The sequence below is a fragment of the Eucalyptus grandis genome, chromosome 2, assembly GCF_016545825.1.
Source record: "Eucalyptus grandis isolate ANBG69807.140 chromosome 2, ASM1654582v1, whole genome shotgun sequence".
NCBI lineage: Eukaryota > Viridiplantae > Streptophyta > Magnoliopsida > Myrtales > Myrtaceae > Eucalyptus > Eucalyptus grandis.
The window spans coordinates 33271400-33292009 of record NC_052613.1 but is presented as its reverse complement, the minus strand read 5'-3'; the positions used below and the strand labels follow the sequence as shown (position 1 = coordinate 33292009).

The window sequence follows — 20610 nt, the reverse complement described above, 5'->3', positions numbered from 1 at the left end:
CGACTAGGTCGATTGATCATTGCTTGATCTGATGTTGTGAATGGACCGATTGATTTGAAATGACCATGAGATGGTCTGATTGACTTGTAATCGACTAGGTCGATTGATCGATGATTCGATCTGAGTGTGACTTGATGTGATTCATTGCCTTGGTTTGATGTTGTGAATTGAATGATTGAAGGGAGATGATCGTGAGTGGTCTTCCTGACATGAAATCGACTAAGTCGATTAGATCAATGCTTCGATCTGTGATGTGATTGCTTGGGTGCTTATTTGATTTGTGCTAATATGCAGGTGGAATCTGAGGCCCAGGTAAGTCCTCTGACTCATGTTGTGCATAGGCAGCCCTAAGGTGTATTAGTTTACTAATCGAGTCTTAGGGGGTAGAACTTGCTGAGACGTGGTCTTAATGGTTATTGAATAACCATTTCAGGACCTTGATGAGGAGCCTGAGGAGAAGGAACCTGAAGAGGAGAACCCTGATGTGGAACCAAATGAGGAGGAACATTTTGGAGAAGAAGATGACCACGGGGAGGATCCTAAGTACAACCCGGATGAGGACTGAGATCCCATCTTGTTTTGTCAGACCTTGATAATATGTGGAGAAGTGTTTGATCAGACCCCTGTGAATAGTATTACATTATATATATGAGGTGCTTTGTGTAAAAGAGTGGTTGTGAATTTCAGTATGGAAATTATGGCCCCACTTTTCTATCACATTGTTTTGTTGTCTGGGGATTAATAACTGCTTATGTATGTGCTTAATAAATAAAAAGGTCGGTGATACGTAGTCCTGGGATATTGCAAGTTTAAAATCGACCAGATAAAATAAGGATGGGCACGTGACTGAGGATCGGGGCGTGACATCATCAGTCATTGTCAAGCTCGTGCAAGAAATGGATGCATCCGGGAAAGAGAAGCGTTATTTAGAAGTATGTATATCTAAAACTACCACTTCTTGAAATGTTGGAGTCATGGAGCGTTCATTGTTTGATATGAACAAACCATTCTAATTCTAGAGGAAATGTCAATTAAAGAATAAATTTCACAAGAGAAATGACATAATGCATATGACCAACTTCTTCATCATCTTCATCATTTTCTTTGGTTTGGATGTACATTTTTAAAGTACAACAAATTGTCAAATTGGCTTGTTTCCTCAATGTTGCATTGTCAATAAAAAAGACTATCAGCATCTTCCTCAATTTTTCTTATAGTTTCAAGTTTCACCTTAAGATGACCAACTATTGACACCCAAATTTTTTGTCAACGTTTTAAATATCCATTTAGCCAGGGTGAAATCATCAACAATATTGTTTATGAGGTTTTGACCAAGCTGATGAGTAGAAAGAGAAAATTGCCTGATCATTTAGTCGGGATTCATGATCATGTTGAAGCTATCATTGACAAGTTAAATGAAGGTTCTCATGATGTTTGCTACTTGGTCATCCATGGAATGGGCGGCATTGGTAAAACAACTCTAGCAAAAGCTGTCTTTAATCAAATCTCCAACCGATTTGCAGTCTGTAGCTTCCTTTCAGACATTCGTGAATCTGCAAAACACAAAAGAATTGTTGACTTACAAAAAACATTATTATTAGAAATTCTTCAATCCCAATTTCTAGAAACTCTCACTTCTGTTGACATGGGGATTGAAATGATTAGAAAAACACTTTGTGATAAGAAAGTTCTCCTTATTCTTGATGATGTGGATAATAGGGATCAACTCTCTAAGCTAGCTGGGAAGAGTGATTGGTTTGATTCAGGAAGCAGAATAATCATTACAACAAGGGACATCAACTTTTTGCCAATCAAAGAGAAGGACAAAGAGAGTAGTTTCCAAGCACATTCTCAAGAGTTTCAATACTATAAAATGAAAGAAATGGATTTTTTCTATGCTCTTCGGCTTTTAGTAAACATGCCTTCGAGATGGATTTACCACCACATGACTTCGATGATATCTCAAGGAAAATTACTACCACAACAGGTGGACTTCCTTTAGCTATTGCGGTTATTGGTTCCTCACTTCAAGGCAAGAGCAAAACGTCTTGGAAAGTCACTTTGCAGAAGTTAAAGTCGGTGCCCAACCGGGAAGTCTTCAATAAATTAAAAGTCAGTTATGACATGTTAGAGGCTGAGCAACAAGAGATCTTTCTTGATATTGCATGTTTCTTCATTGGAAAAGATATACTCCACCCGAGCTATATGTGGAAAGCTTCCAACTATTTTCCGGAGATGGAACTACTTGTCCTTACTCGTAAGTCTTTGATAAAGATTACAAAAGATCTTAAATTTTGGATGCATGATCAACTTAGAGATCTTGGAAGAGAAATCGTTAGGTGTGAAGACATCAATTTTCCAGAGAATTGTAGCAGGTTGTGGGAGCCTGAGTTTGCCCTCGAAGTGGTTCAGAGGAAAAAGGTAAGCTATTGTCACCTTACTATTTTCTTTAGGAAAAACTCAACCATGCATTTTCCAAAGGTTGTGGAGTTAGTTCTTGCTGGTACATTTTTTTATTTAACTTTTACTTTGGCAAAGAAAAAAAAAAGGCTTATAAGAATTGATGATGGTAATTCCGTTATCTATCATATCTAAAAGGTTACAACATGAAAGTTAATAGTAGCAAACACTTCAGGATTACATTTAAATACTAGTTTGTTCAACCAATTATGTGAAAGCATATCCATATTGCAACTCCCCAGGCTATCAAGGCTATTTAAGGCTGATTTTATTCCTTTTTGCTAAGTTGGAAATCGTTAGCAACATTACTCTGTAATGAGACCCCTTACCTGAAATTTGGTAATAGATTTTGTAATTGATTATAGTATGTAATCTTTTGTGTATAGCCCGGTAGAGCTTTCAAACAACATACGAGAGACTTTTATGAGGTTGGTTGAATATCTTTACTATTATGAAAGCGGATCCCTTTTTTGCATGCTCTTTTATTATGTAGAATCAGCAACGAGTCCTAAAACAAGACTTTCTAGCCCGGTAGAGCTTTCAAACAACATACGAGAGACTTTTATGAGGTTGGTTGAATATCTTTACTATTATGAAAGCGGATCCCTTTTTTGCATGCTCTTTTATTATGTAGAATCAGCAACGAGTCCTAAAACAAGACTTTCTAGCTCTTGTCTTCATCTTGTAATAAACCTCACAGGAAACCTAATAAGGGAAACTCTTGAGTATATCAAGCTTCCACACACCCTAGGCCAAGCAGATTTCGGGGCATAGACTCGGAATGGGGTTATAAACTCAAGAGACTTTTTTTTTTTTAATTTGGTCTGGCAACTTTTTTCTAAATTGCAAAACCATTGCAGAACCTTTTTGTTGCAAAAAAGGTTAATTATGGGGGCAGTATTTTTCTATCAAACGGTTTTGCTCAGCGATATTAAAGTTTTTTGCAATCATTTGGCAACAAAGCTTAAATTGATAGATTGAAAATATTATTTTGCTTTATACAACATAAGCCATTCATTTCAATTGTATGAACTTCTTACTTATTCTTTTCTCAATTTAGATTTGTATGAACCAATAATGTGTGTTTATTACACTGAACATAATCAAGCTCCTCAAACTTGTACAGCACCTTGTTTGTCATCCAGTTCAAATGTTCACTTATGCTTTTCCTATTACTAGGGGACACAGAAAGTAGTAGCACTCAAGCTAACAAGACTCTCCAAAAGCAAACTTTCACAAGTGAACAATTTTCAAAGCTGCCCAATCTAAGATTCTTGGAATTAGAGGGCGGAGACTTTGCTGGGGACTTCCAGAATCTTCTCTCAAAGTTAACATGGTTAACTTGGGTTGGTTGCCCTTTGGATTTAAGTGCAACGAATTTGTGCCTGGAGAAATTAGTAGTGCTCTTGCTTAGCCGTAGTGATATTACTGAAGATTGGGCCGGATGGAAGTCATGCCTGGTACAAACATCATATCATGCAGTTTACTTGTTTTATCACATTTGTCTTGCTATTCAAACTTATCATTTCTTGAATTGGCTAATTCTTGATTTTGTTTTTTTAGGTGAGTGAGAACTTGAAAGTTATAGAGATCTATTTGCATGAAAAGGATTCCCGACTTCTCGAAATGCTCAAATTTGAGGAGATTGACTATTCGATCATGTGCAAGCTTGCTAGTAAATGATGGCTCTCTCTCTCAACTAGAGCACCTAAAGTACTTAAAAATCTGCTCTTGGAATATCGTGACCCTTTATAGCCCGATAGAGGCAAATCGTTGTGATGACCTTTTTCCAAAACCTTCTATATTTGGTAGTCTAAAATCCCTATCAACGCTAATAATAAAAGGGATGTCCATTCATGAACTTCCACATTCCATTGGAGAGATGACAAGTTTGAATGGATTGTCTTTGACTAATTCTAATTTGCCTAAACTTCCAAATTCCGTAGGAGGTCTTAGAATGTTGAGGACGATGGCACTTATAGACAGTTGGATAGCGAAGCTACCGAAGACAATAGGAGGATTAGAGTCTTTGCTTGAGCTAGATTTGACCAGAACAAGAATTAGAAAATTACCTGCGTCTATTGGGAATCTTAAAAAGTTGAGGAAGATGAGCATGCTTCAGGCTCCTATAAAGAAGCTACCGAAGGAAATAGGAGGGCTAGAATCTTTGCTAGTGCTAGATTTGAACTACACAAAGATTACAAAGTTACCTACTTCTATTGGAAAGCTCAAACAATTGGAGATTGTAGGTGTAATTGGTACTATGATTAGAGAGCTACCAAATGCCATATGGATGCTAAAGAATCTTAAAGTTTTGAATGCTGGATACTTTGTGAAAATATGGAGGGAGAAATTCCAAGTGAAATTCAGGGTCTATCTTTTCTTAGGGGGCTACAGCTATCAAAGAGCAAGATTAGGAGATTGCCCACAACTATGAATAAGCTTTCTCATCTCCAACAACTTTGTTTGGATCAATGTTATGAACTTGAACAGTTGCCAAAGCTTCTTGTGAGTTTGAAGGAGTTAAAATTCTCACCTCTTTTATTGTGGACAGCCCTCGACCTCTCATACCTATCTAACTTAGTCGATCTTCATATAAAGTACGACACTCCTTGGTTCCCAGAATTCAGACAAGGAGCCCCAAATATAAAGTGGATCAAGGGGTTATATTGTCTAGAGAAATTGACACTTGTCATTGGAGACGTCAAATTACCTCGAATTAATTTGGCTACTCTTTCTTGTCTTCGTATTCTTGAGATAACTTGTGTTCGCCTACAATCTCTCAAGGGGCTTCCATCTAGTCTTGAAGAATTGACTCTACGTCATGTGAAGTCACCCATGAAAAGGTCACTGTTTTCCAACTTGAAAAATCTGTCTCGTTTATGGTTTTATCATAGTCAGCTAAGGAAGGTCGAATTTGATGATGTACTTGGACAACAACTGGAGAAACTGCGTATGTTGGGATTTCATGAAGATAAATTGGTTAGGAGGCTTACTATATCAGGCTTAGAGGGGCTCCAACAATTCAGTACGAGATCTTGCCCCGCGCTAATGGAGATTCGAGGTGTGGAGAAATTGGAATCGCTAGAGGAGTTGAGTATTGACGAATGCAGTTTTTAGAAAGGTTGCCTGCTTTATCAAAATTAAAGAAGCTGCGGGTTTTGAGTCTCGGGGTCTTCCACCGGAAGGGTTGCCTGATTTATCAAAGTTTAAGGAGCTGCGGCATTTGAGTCTCACCGGTTTCCACGGGAAAAGTCGCTTGATCTACATATTCCAGACACATGTCTAGTGCATTTTGAACTCTTTTTGGGCACTTACAAAGCATGGAAGGATACTTGCAGAAATGGAGCGGGTGATATCTTCAACCGACTCTAGAAAGAATAAAACATCTCATCCTCTTGCGGTTGGTAAAAGTTCCTTTGGTTTCTTCTTCCTCTATATTTTCTGTTTGTAATTGTTAGAAATATTCGGTTTAAAGCATGCATGCATGTGCATTGTCAGTCTCACAAATAAATAAAGCACCAATCGCTTTTGTAATATTCTTGAATTTCAAAATAAAGGAAAAAAGAAAGCTCTCAACATGATCCATGGATTAAACAGTTACGTTGTTGTTGGAATTACAAGGTGGTTCATAAATGGGATGATGGCTATAGAGGTATTGTGAGATTTTGTGTGGGACCATTGTCAACTATTTTAAAAAACTTAAACTGTTAAATGAAGATGTAATTTAATACTTCATTATTTTAACACACTCTCTCATGCTTAGGTTATATATATATATAGGCAAATGAAGTCTGAAAAGATTCGAGCTAAGCACTTCCAGCTATGTTATTATGTGAGATTTTATGTCGCATCACTTCTAACTATTTTAAAAGCTTAAATTGTTAAATAAAGACGTGATTTAATATTTAATTATTGTAACAAGTATTAGTTGATGTAATAATAGTTGTTCACATTCTTTATAAATTTCTTAGGAGAACTTTGTGTTTGCCAAGATAAAATCGATTCCATTCTTTGTGTTGGTGAAAAATCTGAGAATATCTTTTGTGTATTATCTTGTTCCTGCCGTTTGAAACCGAAAGCACTACAGAGTGCAAAGAAACTATTATTGTACTTTTTAGTTCTGCTCACGGATATCACGTATGCCTTTATTTGAGAACTAGATCGGCTTCATTGGATTGAAGTAAGCAAGTCATTTCTTCTTGCATCTGCAACACATATATTGATACTCATGGAAATAGTCGTCGATGATATCAATCAAGGATTTGCACTTAGTTTAGTCGGAATCCAAAGACCTAAAAGAAAACAGGCTACTATGCTGGATTCTTAGCGATGTAAAAGAAATTGTCTAAGGTTCTACAAATATACAGCGGAAGGACAATGATTACAAATACCAAAAGGAAGTCATAAAGCTAAAATCCATTAACAAAACCTATTTCCTATGTATATAAACTCTTAGAAGTGTGTACATCCAAACTACTACTTCTTGAAAGAGTCGTGGGAGTGTCGCCATTTGATATGAACAAACCATTCTAATTCTGGAGGAAATGTCAATCAAAGAATAAATTTCGCAAGATACAATGTGAATTACCAACTTCTTCAACATCTTCATCATTTCTTATGGCTTTAAAGCACAACAAATTACTGAAATGGCTCGTTTCCCCAGTGTTGCATTGTCGATGAACTAGACCGTTCGCATCTTCCTCAATTTTTCTTTTGGTAATCAAGTTTCACTTCAAGATCTTTGACCTTCAAGACACAATCTATATGAATTTAGTTGCATCATCTAAAACAATGACACGTGAATGAACACGAGTATGTGGCAGAAGTCAGAAAAGTCGACGCGTAACTAGGTAATGACAGTCTCTTAACCATGTAATGGTCTCAAGATGGGGATATGACAACCAGAACGACCCATGACAGATTAAGCATCCATATAAAAGCCCAACAACACGGAAAATATAACAAATTTGAATACCGCCACTTCCAAGGGCTACACATGTGAAGTATTCATCAAATAGATCCGTACTGCCTTTCATCCTTCGAGTACGTCTGATTAGTCCTGCATATACTATCAAAATGACTACTGGTATATGTTCAAACTACAGGGAGAAGTTCGCAGGGACCAGCTGGGGAAAGAAATACCAGTAATTTACTGCATAGAAGCTGAAATTCTGGATGGCACAAATCTCAAAATACAAATTGGTGGAGAGGCAGCAAACATTTCTCTTGATCGGAGATGATGGGTTGATACAAGACTTGACATTTTCCCCAAGAGGAAAGAACATACTTTTGTTGTTAAGAATTGTCTTAAAGTAATCTCTTGATCCAACCTGGCTATGAGATCTTCCATGTCTGTTTTTGCTGTAGATAAACTCTCTTGCGCAGTTGTAAGAACTCTGTTCAACTTATGCCCTCTTCCGATGGAAGAGGGACAGCTAAGACCCTTCGAAAACTGTAACCTTGCGGCGGCAGAATGTTGCGCGCCAGGAAATTTGGGATTGTACGTAGTGTTGTTTGCAATGGGGCTCCTCTGCCACTCACCATGCTGTTTACACCTCTGTTGCATACTTCAAGTGAGGAAAATCTTTCGATATTGTCCAAAATGGACTTTCCATTGAAGAGTCCGTACTCCAAACCTGCTTCTCGATAGGCCAGCTCACATTCAGATTTGTCGATGCCAAGATCAGCAGGATCACTATGCCCAAGTCTTGCATATCCAAGTTCAGATATGTCGTAGGATGGATCATTGCCCTGCTCTGACAATATTGATGGACTTGCAACACTATTAAAAACATCAGCTACAGGTTGTGGTGTTAGCAGTGGAACTGCACCAGTGGCAATCAAATTTGCATCTGAGCTCTGTTGATGTACCCCATGAAAATCTGCAAAATAAAAGGAAAAAATATACTAGTACCATTACCCTCATGTCTGTCATGCAACAATCTCGGTTCAAGTGAAGATAATAATGAAGTAATGAGGATTTATCAGACAAGCCCCTACATTACCTCCCAGCAGCTTCAAGCTTGAGAAAGTTTGCTACCTAGCAGATCGTGATATATCGGTATCAGGTAGGAGCTTATCCATCCAAACCTCCAGAGAGCACCTTCTTCGCAGTGAACCAAATATTCAAGCACTTTACTATTACCATTCCCAGGAATGAATTTACTATGTAAAAAGGTAGCACCAAACAGAGAAATTTATTTTACAGTAGATCTTGGGATGATAAATAAGTAAGCCCTTAATGCAGAAATTGTCAAGTTTGAGCATATTGCTATATCAGATGCAAAAAACCAAAAGAAAATTATGAAAGATCAATGGAAAACACACTTCTAATGAAACAAGAAAGAAATAATGCAGAAATGAAATCCACCTAAAACACAAGTATCTACTTGATTGTTAAATCTGCATAGCAAAAGGCACAAAGCTTATAGAAAAAAATGACTGCTAGGGCACTATAAATATGCGAGAGAGAGAGAGAGAGAGAGAGAGAGAGAGAAGAAACATGGCATTTTCTTTGGAGGAGTTGAAGGCAGCATTTTCACGGGAAATCCCTTTTTAAGCAGCAAAAACATGGAGAAAGGTATCCAGTTTCCAGAATAATTTACTTGAATGATTAACCATCTCCCTGTTGAAGAGGATTTAAGTGCTTATGAGCACAATTCCAGAAATTACATACATTGGTTGAGTAGACAATTGTCCAAGCATTGATACACTTCCCAATCATGAAACAGAACAGTCACCTCCTATGAAACTTCAAAAATCACCACATCTTCATAATATTCCTCGTGTTCTGGCGATCCCTTCCGGCGATTGTATGCCAACTTGAACCCTGTAAAACTGCTCTACATGGATGTTAAAAGAGCAAGTGACTTTTTTGATGCCCATACTTCAATAAAGCTGGCGAGTCGCTGTAACAAGATATTGGCATGAGGATATTCATCTTTCCAGGATACATAGATATATCTAGTCATTCAGATACAAATCCTGTCTATATGTACAACAGAGAAAGCCTAAAGAAAAGGAAATGATTGAAATTTGTATTTACTTATCCCGATACATTTACCTTCTTCGAAACTTATCCTGAAGCCTTCGTGAGTTAAGTCCCTTTACGAGAGAGACATCTTTGATGATCAGATTGCCCAGCTTTATGTTGCCCCTACCAATAATTATGTCTTTACCTTTTCCTCCAAAGGTGACAATACACTATCGTTTTGAACAAGGCTTGAATTCGGTAGCATCACCGGTCATGTGTCGCAAGCAACTGCTATCGAAATACCACTTATTTGGAGTTCCTCCTGCTTGTTCTAAAAATATTTCCAAACTCTTAAGTATTCCGAAAATTCAATTTTAGGTCAATTTCATGAGAAAAATTATTTTCTGACATTCCGGCAAAATTTGTGGTAATTTACTAACTTGTAAGTATTTTTGAGCTATTTGATATGTGTCGAGCCCACAAAACCTAAGACCGAACCTCGGAGGGCATTTTCATAATTTTACCGAAACAGGCTTTTTTCCCCAAGACAGTCTAGTTGTTATATTAAGTTAATATTTTCTGATAATGAGCTTTAAATTGTGTTTAGGATTAGGCAGATCCAATGGTTGACTTCGTATAGTATGACTTTGTGAGTTATTGAGGTAGGCGACTTCTACCACTTCCATATTTGGTAAAAGCAGCATGACATTTTCTTTATAGTGAACGAAACTTTTATGTATTAATTCATGGCATGATTATTGAAATCTAGAAAAATAATAATTCGTGGCGTCCTATTTATGGAAAAATGGAACAGGCATTGAATAATTTTGGCATCAAGTAAATGTGGTTCGGAGAAGTTATCAAGCTGAAATTATTATCTATGTTAATGATATCTATATGCACGCATATTGGATTATGATCTAGCTTTTGTGCTCATCATCAACCTATGCAGTGAGATCTGGTGTCTATGTTCACAGACCGGTTCTATTTTGAGATTTAATCATGGTGACTTGATTTTCGGGGCTTAATCATAATCTATGAGCTTTTTTGGTTTTAACCATACCGGATATGGTTTTCGGGCTATGTTATCCGACAAAGCATGACCATAGGATTTTTTACCTGAGGGATTGAGAATGATTATATTTATATGTTACGCTATGAGTTATGCAATTATGGAAAGAAAATGTATGGAATATACACATTATTTGAGAATGCATGTTGGAGCTATTGTCATGATGCACATACATACATACATAATGTTACATTGTCCATTGCTTGCTCTTATAGAATGTAGTGACCATCCCTCTTATTGAGCCATGATTTTGCTCAATCCCCGTTATGTAATTTCTAGTTTTGAGAATGGAGGAAAGCGACAAGTTTACAAAGATCTTGTTATACATTCGAAATTATGCACGTAAAATTGATCAATTCCTATTTTTAAATATGAGGAAAAAAAATCAATTGCTCAACAACATTTTTTTGTATTTGCTCCAACCAAAACATATAGCGAGAGTGACCTCGACTCATGCCAAAACTTGATCGAACCACGTGACAGCCATTAAAAAAAATAAAAAAGAGTTATCCACCTTCTCCTTCTCCTTTTTAATGGTTTTTCAAGTTAGTGATTATAAATTTCTAGCATTGGCTAGTATTATGTGCTAAAAGATACGGAATTCTTTCCTATGCCGGTAAATTTGTGGTAAAGTTTGTCGTGACCTATAGGTTTAAGGATATTACCTAAAAAAGGGGTTTGCAACCCATGATTTAGATGCAGGCTCTTCCAAACCTATACCTTGTGCAACATTAGATGTTCAAATTACAGTATTAAATTTTCTATAAATGAGTTGCCACTAATCTATTAGGATCGGCTAGAAACCAAGTGAAGTGTGAGAGCGCTAGAGAATTTAAGGTCGAGAACTAGATTACACTAATTAATCAACTAATGCCCTTTTGGTACATATTCTTGTTCAATTCAAGAAAAGTTTTATCAGGCAATTTGGATTGATTTTAAACTTATTCACTAACATATGAGATGATTATATGAATGTGCATTCATTAAAATAACAATCAACAACCAATGAAGTGATAAATAAATTGCAAAGCAAAACAAGTATCTAACGCTAAGAAAGGTACCATTTTTAACTAGACTAACAATCAACATGTTGAGGGTCTGCAATTCAATTATAGTCGAAATAAAGATGTGCGAACAACCACTTGGCATTTGAACCCTATTGTAAAACCTTAAGAGCTCGTTCCATTTTGAGCAAAATATTTTCATCAAGGATTTTCGCACATTTTAAGAGAAAATTACTAAAAAGCTAAATTTTAAATAAAATCATTTTTGAAATTTGAAATTTTTTAATTTCTTTTAAAAATTTAATCCGAAAATAGGGAGCCCGATCCGAACACGGGTTGAACTTGGACTCTCGGGCTTGGGCCAAGAATATAGATTGGGCTCTCCGGTCAACTGCACTCGTCGGCTAAACCCAACTCGCTCGAGTACAAACCCAGCCCAAACAAAACCCAGCTTACCAAACTAGAACTTAAGCCCAACACTTGCTGGCTCCATAACCAGAACTCAGCCTATTTTCAACGCCTACGACCACTTTTTGTTAAAACAATAACCAGCCCATTCTTTGATGAAGACAACGCACTAAGGCTGCGCATGGTAACCTTCCCCAGCCCAAGAATTTCTATTCTTCTTTTCCTCGGAACAAAAAAAGAATAGAAACATGTTTGATAACGGCAACTTAGGCTGCGCATGGTAAACTTCCCAGACCCAACAATTTCTATTATTCTCTTAGAACAAAAAAAGAATAGAAACCTTGTTTGATAATGGCAAGTTAGTTTTTGTTCCCGGGAACAAAAAGTTAGCCCGGGAATGGTTTTGGAATAGAAATGAGAAGTAAAAAAAAGTTGCTTCTTGTTCCCGGGAACAAGTTTAAGAAATAAGTGAATTTTTTTTTCTTTTATTCTTCTCTTGCTAACCGCCGTTGACCGCCGCTCTGTTGCCGCCGCCGCCGGTCGCCGGAGGCCGACCGACCATCGTCGCCGCGAGGCCGACCGACCCCGCCATCGCCGCCGGTCGTCACCGGACGTCGCCGAACGCCGCCGGATGCCGCCATCGCCGCACGCCGCCGCCGGTCGACCGCGCCGCCAACTACCGCCACCGATCGCCGGAGGCCGACCGACCGCCGCCACCACCGATCGCTAGAGGTTGACCGGCCCGTCGCCACCGCCGGTCGCCACCGGCCGCCGCCGGAGGCCGAACGACCCTCGCCGTGCCGCCGGTCATCGCCGAACGCCGCCGCCGGTCGTCGCCGGACGCTGCCGGACGCCGCTAGTCGCCGCGGACACTTTGCCGGTCATCGCCGAACGCCGCTAGACGCCGCCGGCCGGTCGTCGCCGCCGCCGCCTTTGTCCACCGCCGCTTGTCGACTACCGTCGCCAATCGCCACCGCACGGCCCATCGGCCGCCGTCGACCGCCGGGCGGCTTGGCCGGGCGGCCGGCGGTCGGCAGCCGATGGGCCGTGCGGTGGCGATTGGCGGCGAGTCGGACAGGCACGGCTCGACCGGCGGCGGACGTCTGGCGGCGGTGGCGGCGTTCGGCGACGACCGGGCGGCGGGCGGGTCGATCGGCCTCCGGCGGGGCGGCGACGGTCGGCCTTCGGCAAACCAGCGGGCGGCGGTCGGTCGGCCCGGCGATCGGCGGCGGTAGTCGGCAAGCGGCGGTCGACCAACGGCGACGTGCGGCGGCGGCGGCGTCCGGCGATGGCGGCGATCTACCGACAAAATAAAAAAACAAATAAATATAAAAAAGAAATTGTTTTTACCAAACGCATTTCTATTCTTTTTCTATTTCTAGAGTAAAAATTTGGTGTAGTTACCAAACGGGTTTTTTTACATATAAATTGTTCCCCATAGTAGAAATAGAAAAGAATTATTTCCGAAAAGAAATTGTTCCGGCCAAGAAATGTTACCATGCGCACCTTAGTTTTTGTTCCGGGAACAAAAAGTTAGCCCGGGAATGGTTTTGGAATAGAAATGAGAAGTAAAAAAAGTTGCTTCTTGTTCCCGGAACAAGTTTAAGAAATAAGTAAATTTTTTTTTTATTTTATTCTTCTCTTGCTAACCGCCATTGACCGCCGCCGCCGCCGCCTTGCCGCCGACCGCCGCCCGGCCGACCGTTCTTCCCGCTGCCGCAGAGGCCGACCAACCACCGCCGCCGCACGTCGACCCGGCGCGTGCGGCAGCGCGCGGCGTTCGGCGATGTGGCGGCGGTCTACGGAAAAAAAATAAAAAAACAAATAAATATAAAAAAGAAACTGTTTTTTACCAAACGGATTTCTATTATTTTTCTATTTCTAGAGTAAAAATTTTGTGTAGTTACTAAACGGGTTTTTACATAGAAATTGTTCCCCGAATAAAAATAGAAAAGAACTATTTCTGAAAAAAAAATTGTTCCACGGCCAAGAAATGTTATCATGCGCAGCCTAAAAATCAAGAACAACCTTGCGCTGAACAAAACCAAATTGCAATGTCTTTTAGACAAGTCGGAATCTGAGACTAACTTGAACAGATTTGGTTCGGGCATTTCTTCAAACATATGGCGAGCGGTGAGTTGGGGAGCAAATATTGACTTGTTCGGAGGCTTGAGCGCACACCCAAACTCAAAAGTAATCAACGAGCAACGTTCGGATTCCACAAAAACCAACTCATTCAGATCTGGCACGAGCCAGAACTAAAGAAATGGAGTCGACTCTCACCTCGCTCGAGACAAGGACAGAACAAGGAGGGCAAAGAGGTTCGCGGGATTAGCGTTCAACCGCGGGGGTTCCTACCCGGCTCGGCGACGACGACCAGGAGGTGAGTCCGAAGCGAATCGAGCTATGTTCAGCCGCCTCGATGTCGCCGAGCCGGATCCTTGGGTACAAGTGGATCGAACCCCAAGGAAAACTCACCGGAATTCGGTCGCCGTGAAAGAGGAGGCGGCGGGCTCGAGTATGTCGGCTAGAGGTCGTCGGCATGCGTCTGGGATGGTCAGGTAACGCTCGGTCGAGAACGAAGCTCGGCTGTGTGTCTCGCTTTCTCTCCGTCCCCTCCCTCTGGTCTTTTCAGCCGAAGAAGAAGAAGAAGAAGCAGAATCCTCACTCTGTCCTGTTCCCCTTCCTCCGTGCTCTTTTTGTCGCAGGCGCGAAGAGGTGGGGAAGGAGGAAAAGATAAGGGTTGGGCCGAAGGAGGGGAAAATCGACTGGGCCGGCCCAGGTGAAGAGAATGAAGGGAAAGACAAAAGAGGCCCGGCCCGGCACGGTTAGTTTTCCATTCCTTTTTAATAATAATAATTAAAATTGATAATAATTTTTTTTTTTGCAAATTTTAATAATTAATACTATTAATCCAAATGCTCCTAACGTCTATATGTGATGCATTTTAATGAAAATCATTTACTTTACCTTTTACTTTTTACTTTAAAAAAAGAAGATAAATCCCTAATTTTCTATGCAATTAAGTCTGAAATAAAAATGGTAAAATTTATGTGTCAATAAATTTTAGCTGGTCTTTTTGCCGATCGTGCTTCCTACCATTTAATTATCAAAAAGAAGAAGAAAAAACCAATAGAATGCATTATGATCGCTTGAACTTTGCTAGCAAAGGCGATTATGCTTGCGTTGGAATGAAGTGATAAAAACTTTGTTTAGGTTTCGTACAGTGTTCTACTTTCATTTGCCAGAATAGCACAAACCCATACAAGTTGGAGGTGACATAGCAGCTTACAATTCTCATGTAAATATGACACCTAGTAATACATGGGAGCTTCAGCAGGGTCATATCCAATCTCATAGTATTCGCCAGAAAGACTCCCCATAGGCGCAGTGCCCATGGGACCGGATGCTGCTCCGGAACTTCGGACCTCTCTCATGACCCGCTTCAGGTTGCTCCGTTGCACCTCAGAGATCCGACTAATGGTCACCTGTTAAAAACTGATGGCGGAGTCAGTAATAGTGGAGATTTGAGAGGACGATGTTGCTTCAAAGCAGATGGGGGCGGATTGATTCGCGGTCAGGAATTACCTTCTCCGAGGGCCAAGTTGAAGTAAAGGTCATCAATGTTGGGACAGTTGTAGTAACATGCCGGTGAGCAGAGCTTGGTAGTGAAGCGAGGCTGAAGGAGAGCCTCTGAAGATATGCCAACAGACTTCCTATCCACTCCACAGGCATCGGTCTCGATCCACTCGTGCATGGTATCCACAGCCACTTGAGAGGTCTCGCATTTGTATTCCATCTTCCCATCCGTTGGGCTCACGTAGTTCTCCAGGATGCACCGCCTTCCATTATACCAAGCAACTGCTCGCATACAATGTCACCTGACAACGAAAAAGGTAAGGAAAGAAAGACAGGTCAATCGAAAAATCAAATAGCATGTCACGGTTGCACTGTGGTGAAGAAGAACCACGGGTTATATACCCATTACCCAGAGCTCTTTGGAGGAAGAGCGAGAAGGCAAGGAAGAGATTCCAGGCCATTTTGGGAGAAGAAGAGGAAGCCTGTTTCTCAGGCCAAACACGGGCGAGTGAGAGATCTCGGTGTCTTGCTTGCTGTGCTTGTTTCTGTAGCAACTTTTCTTTTGCTGGTGATGAATATGAAAGTGTAAGCTAGTAAAGGGAGGAGCTTGTTTCTGCACCGTAATTCCCCATGGAATTCGATGACACTCCATGAGAAAATCATAGAGGATGTTTAGTTTGGCGGCGGTCTCTCCAATGTGCCACATGGAAGCCCCTCAAATGATTGGATTGAAAAGAGAGAGAGCCCGACCAGAACCTCAGTCAACAAGTCAACAAGAAAAATAATATTCCAAAGCAAGTAACTGTTTTTACCATTGTCCGCTTTCTCTTCTTTCTTTTTTTTTTTTTATCTTTCGTTTTTTTTTTTTTTTTTCAATTTTTCTTGCTTTTCATTGCATGTTATGTAAATCGAAGAGATGGGGTTTATGATTTATGTAAATATGCTAATATTCCTGACGAAATTATCAAAAAAAAAAAAAGAAAAAAAGAAAGAGGGAGGAAAGAAAGGTGTTTTCACTGCTTGCCTATATTTTATTTTTAGTTTTCCGCTTTTATTTCTTTTTCCTTGCATGTAAAATTTGGGTAGTGTACTTATTTTATTTCATCTTGAAGACGCCTGGTTATTGATATATAATTGATTTACGGTGGTTAGATGGATCGTCGTCCACTTAAATGACTTTCTTGTTTGTGGTAGATTACGGCTGAAATTGGTAGCTGGAGGACAATTTGTCTATCAAAACGCTCTTGAAATGGAATGCAATTAGTGTTGTTTTGATGGAGCACGTGACGTCCAAGAACGTTGCACTTGCATTTCAACAAGAAGATAGGTTTTCAATCCAAAAAAAAAAAAAACAAGTTAGGTTCATTGTCGGTGTCGTCCTCGCTCTTCGCTGCGTCGGAAAATATTATGCCTTATCGATCCTTTTAACCTTGTACAATTAGCCTTGTTATTCTCCCCTTTCGAGTTCCCCGAAAGATTTCTTGAAATCCTAACAACAGCTCCACCGTTGAAACGGATAATCGATGCACTGCTCTCGGTTCTTCCTAATTACGACAGTGCCTTTTGAGACGTACGTGCGAATTGTGTTAAAAAGGTTTCGCATTGAAAAGTTAGTATAGTGTGATGTGGTACAGCTGATATTTCTAGTTTGCCAATAGATCATTGGTTTAAATTTTTTTATTGAAAGTTGGTTAACTAGATATGTTGATAGGCTCATGTGAGGTGAGAGATTGTTAAGATGCATTGTAATAGTTAAATATTAAATTATGACTTCATCTAAAGGCTTAAACTTTTAAAACAATTGACAATGGTTTTGTAAAATTTCACATGACCCGCCAAAATTTGACCTCAACACATCATGCTTTGATAATATGTAAGATATCGTGAGACTATTGTCAACTGCTCCAAAAGTAAAAACAATTTATCTTATATGGTATTAGAGTAGAAGATCCAAGCTTTGGAACGGTTGTTAGTTTTATCAAAGGAGGCTTTGAGTTCAAGTCTTTCGAAACCCCTATTTCCTCACCTATAACATTTTTCCACGCTTTAATTCTAGGGTAAAATCCAACTTACATGTAAGAAGGAATGTTTCAATATTCAATTATTAAATTACATCTTCATCTAATAGTATAAACTTTTGAACAGTTAGTAGTATTCCTATAATATTTTACACGTGTGAGTTGTGTTGTAAAGTCCCATATAGAAAAATTCGGTGCTGTATGAAGTAATTAATTATTCTAATTAGCCACAATTTATTGACTTTAAGTTTTTGAGCAAATGCAATTTTAATTGGATAAATCAAAAGGTGAGGAGTTGGACTTCCTCTTGATGATCTCTCGTATATAGATATTTAGTCTGGTCGCCTGACAATACCAACGACTTCTTTTAGGGCTTGTGATGAGCTTTAACAGTTGGCTGAGCTTCCTGCGAGTTTCGCAAGGTTTAGTGAGTTTTCGTCTTCATCATTGTTTATTGTTGGAACCTAACCAACTTAGTTCATCCAGAAATAATTGAGAGCACTTTAAGGTCCCAAAAGAACCAGACGAGTTCGAACACCAGAGGAAGGATGGCTAAGGAGGTTATCTAGACTGAGGAAATTGTCACTATGTTGAAGATATGATCTTGCCTCCAACTGATTTGGGTTCCCGTTGTCGACTCAAGAACTCAAAATAACTTGTGTTGACCCCCGATTTTTGACGCGACTTACCATCTAGTATTGAAGGTGTCACCATTAGAGTGGTCACTCCTTTCCAACTTGAAATAATTGTCCGCTTTTGCGCCCCGACAGTGTTGGCTAAGCGGGATCGAGTTTGATGTGTTTGGACAGATAAAGAATCTGCATTCCTCGTATGTGACTTTTTGCGAATTGATTATGAGGCTTTCCAAGCTATCGTGGTTAAAGCAGCTCCGATGGTCGGTTTTTATTAAATTGCCTGGAGCTAATCGAGATTCAAGGCCTACAGGACTGGAATCCTTTGGAAGAGTTATCAATTGAGGATTGTCGTTGCGTTCAAAGTATACATAATCTATCAAATTCGCAGAAGCTAAAGGAATCGAGTCTTTATTCTTGTACATCGTTGGAATTGAGTTTTCATTCTTGTTACATGACTTCGATCTCCCTTTCCAAATTCACAACGAGGGAGAAATCTCTAGGTAGAACCTTCTCTCACATTGTCAAGGCAGAACTTTTTTCATTTGCTTGTGAGGCTTTCCAATTAATCATTTCATGTTCAGAGCAGCTCCAACAGGTGGTATTGACTGAATGCCTAGAGCTAATTCAGATTGGGGGCTTGGAGGAAACTGGAATCATCTGTTTTCTTCTCTCTTTTTCCCGCCAAAGTAGGAAATAGAATCATTGAATACACTGCCAACTGAATTCAACTTCTCTAAAGAAAGGTTACCCGGTCTATCAAATAAACTGAGCCGCGGAATGCTCTGGTTGGTATGATTTCAGAGGTAAAAGCAAGAGCAATGCGATTCTGTTCATTGTGGTCGTCATTAAAATGTCGACACAAGTCTGTCTTTCAAATGATCTACATATCCATTTCCCACTTCGCAGTGAAATGAATCGGCGACTTTTAGTTCGTTTTTAGCCTTTTAGTTAGTCACTTAAAAACAAACGGTTTTGGGTACTTCAGTGAAGAGATGCCAGAAGATCAAGAGAGTCAAGTCAAGAGTACAAACTAAGTAAAAGAAAGTTATAAGAGATGAGATGTCGAGCATATAGTACTCATAGAGGACCGTAGAATTGACCACGGAAAGTAAAAGGATTCATGTCAGTGACCACATAGTGGTAGTGGTAAGTTCATTGTCTATTTTAAAATATATCTCGAGTTTGAATTATTTATAAATTCCGATCTAATTAAGGAAAAGAAGACATGACTAGAAAGAGAGATATATACATACATACATATAACTTACTAAATAACTTCTTATTTGCGTATACATACATATGTAACTTACTAAATAACTTCTTATTTGCGTAGTTGCAATTGAAAAGCTCTCTTGAACCAAAGCATGGTAATCATCCTCCCAATTGATAATTTTTCAATAGTTCTATCCACCATCTGAAAATAGTAGATCCTCCAAGATCGATTGACATGTAATATTCCACAAAATCCCATTAATGCCACTACGAAACCTTATCCTAATCCTGAGTAAAACCAATTAACAACAGAGTCACCTTCAGAGTCACCTTCATTATTCTCATCTCTCGAACAAACTTTCAAAAGAGGAGCTCCACAAAGTGCATGGTTGCCACGATAAACAGATTGATCATCCAGAGTGCTTAGTTAATTCCCTGATGGAATAGGACCAGATAAATTGTTGAAGGAAAGATCCAAACAACTTAGAAAGTATAAATTGGATATGCTATGAGGGATTTCACCCAATAGCTTGTTATTGGATAGATCAAGAGATTCAAAATATCTCAAGTTGCCAACATCTAAAGGGATTTTCCCGATCAGCTTATTTCGAGAGAGGTTCAAATTATGAAGTTGAACAAGCCTAGTTAACCCTTCTGGTATTTGTCCTTCTAGTGCGTTGCTTGAAAGGTCAATGGAAAACAAATATCGGAGCGACGTGGTGAATTCCAGGCTTATTCCTTTTATATTAACCACCATATCGAAGAAAAGCCTCCTGTCATCATCCATAGGATATGAACCAAAACTAGAATTGGCCCACATCTGCGAGAATTCGCTAAAACAAGGAGGAATGCCTTCAGAAAGGTTGTTATGCGCTAGGCTTAGATATTGGAGTTCATAATTGGAACATAATCGCAAAGGAATGTCCCCGGTGAAGTAATTTCTCTCAAGATTGATTACCTTAAATCCTATGCTAAATGGAGGTATTCTACCACTGTCACTGAGATCAAGGATTTCCAAGGTATATAGTCTTATTAAACATTTTGGAAGCACTCCATTCAAGCCATTTTTATGGAGGCCTAAAACTTCCAAAGACGGCAATTCACATAGAAAGCTTGGAAAATGACCATTTAACTTATTGTCACCCAATGAAATCCAATTCAAAGAAGATTGCAACCCCCAACATGGTGAAAGTCTTCCAGATAGTTGGTTCTTAGAGAGATCAAGATACTGCAATCCATCAAACAT

The 20610-nt window shown here is 39.6% G+C and overlaps 2 protein-coding genes and 1 non-coding gene across 3 annotated transcripts; 2 read left to right on the top strand and 1 right to left on the bottom strand.

Moving 5' to 3' along the window:
• Positions 1-1439: 1439 nt before the first annotated feature.
• LOC104425574 (disease resistance protein RUN1-like) lies at positions 1440-4897 on the top strand. The gene is made up of 3 exons (XM_039307005.1): positions 1440-2421; positions 4024-4135; positions 4407-4897. Exons 1-3 carry the CDS (start codon positions 1930-1932, stop codon positions 4895-4897), a joined length of 1095 nt encoding a protein of 364 aa, XP_039162939.1. The 5' UTR covers positions 1440-1929.
• A 1710-nt stretch (positions 4898-6607) lies between these two features.
• LOC104444911 lies at positions 6608-8015 on the top strand. Its single transcript, XR_005548760.1, has 2 exons — positions 6608-6643; positions 7569-8015. It is a non-coding gene; the product is annotated as an uncharacterized LOC104444911 (transcript).
• A 7219-nt stretch (positions 8016-15234) lies between these two features.
• On the bottom strand, positions 15235-15960 carry LOC120290653. The gene is made up of 3 exons (XM_039307004.1): positions 15888-15960; positions 15570-15781; positions 15235-15408 (listed from the first exon to the last, which is right to left on the bottom strand). Exons 1-3 carry the CDS (start codon positions 15958-15960, stop codon positions 15235-15237), a joined length of 459 nt encoding a protein of 152 aa, XP_039162938.1.
• Positions 15961-20610: the final 4650 nt, after the last annotated feature.

Bases quoted from the DNA above. Each gene is read 5' to 3' on its own strand.
- LOC104425574 (XM_039307005.1), top strand. From the start codon at position 1,930: ATGGATTTACCACCACATGACTTCGATGATATCTCAAGGAAAATTACT. The intron at 2,422-4,023 runs GTAAGCTATTGT...TTGTTTTTTTAG, and splicing joins AAGTGGTTCAGAGGAAAAAG to GTGAGTGAGAACTTGAAAGT. The intron at 4,136-4,406 runs GTAAATGATGGC...CAAATTCCGTAG, and splicing joins GATCATGTGCAAGCTTGCTA to GAGGTCTTAGAATGTTGAGG.
- LOC120290653 (XM_039307004.1), bottom strand. From the start codon at position 15,960: ATGGCCTGGAATCTCTTCCTTGCCTTCTCGCTCTTCCTCCAAAGAGCT. The intron at 15,782-15,887 runs GTTCTTCTTCAC...GTATGCGAGCAG, and splicing joins TAATGGGTATATAACCCGTG to TTGCTTGGTATAATGGAAGG. The intron at 15,409-15,569 runs GCATGTTACTAC...AGTTTTTAACAG, and splicing joins CTACCAAGCTCTGCTCACCG to GTGACCATTAGTCGGATCTC.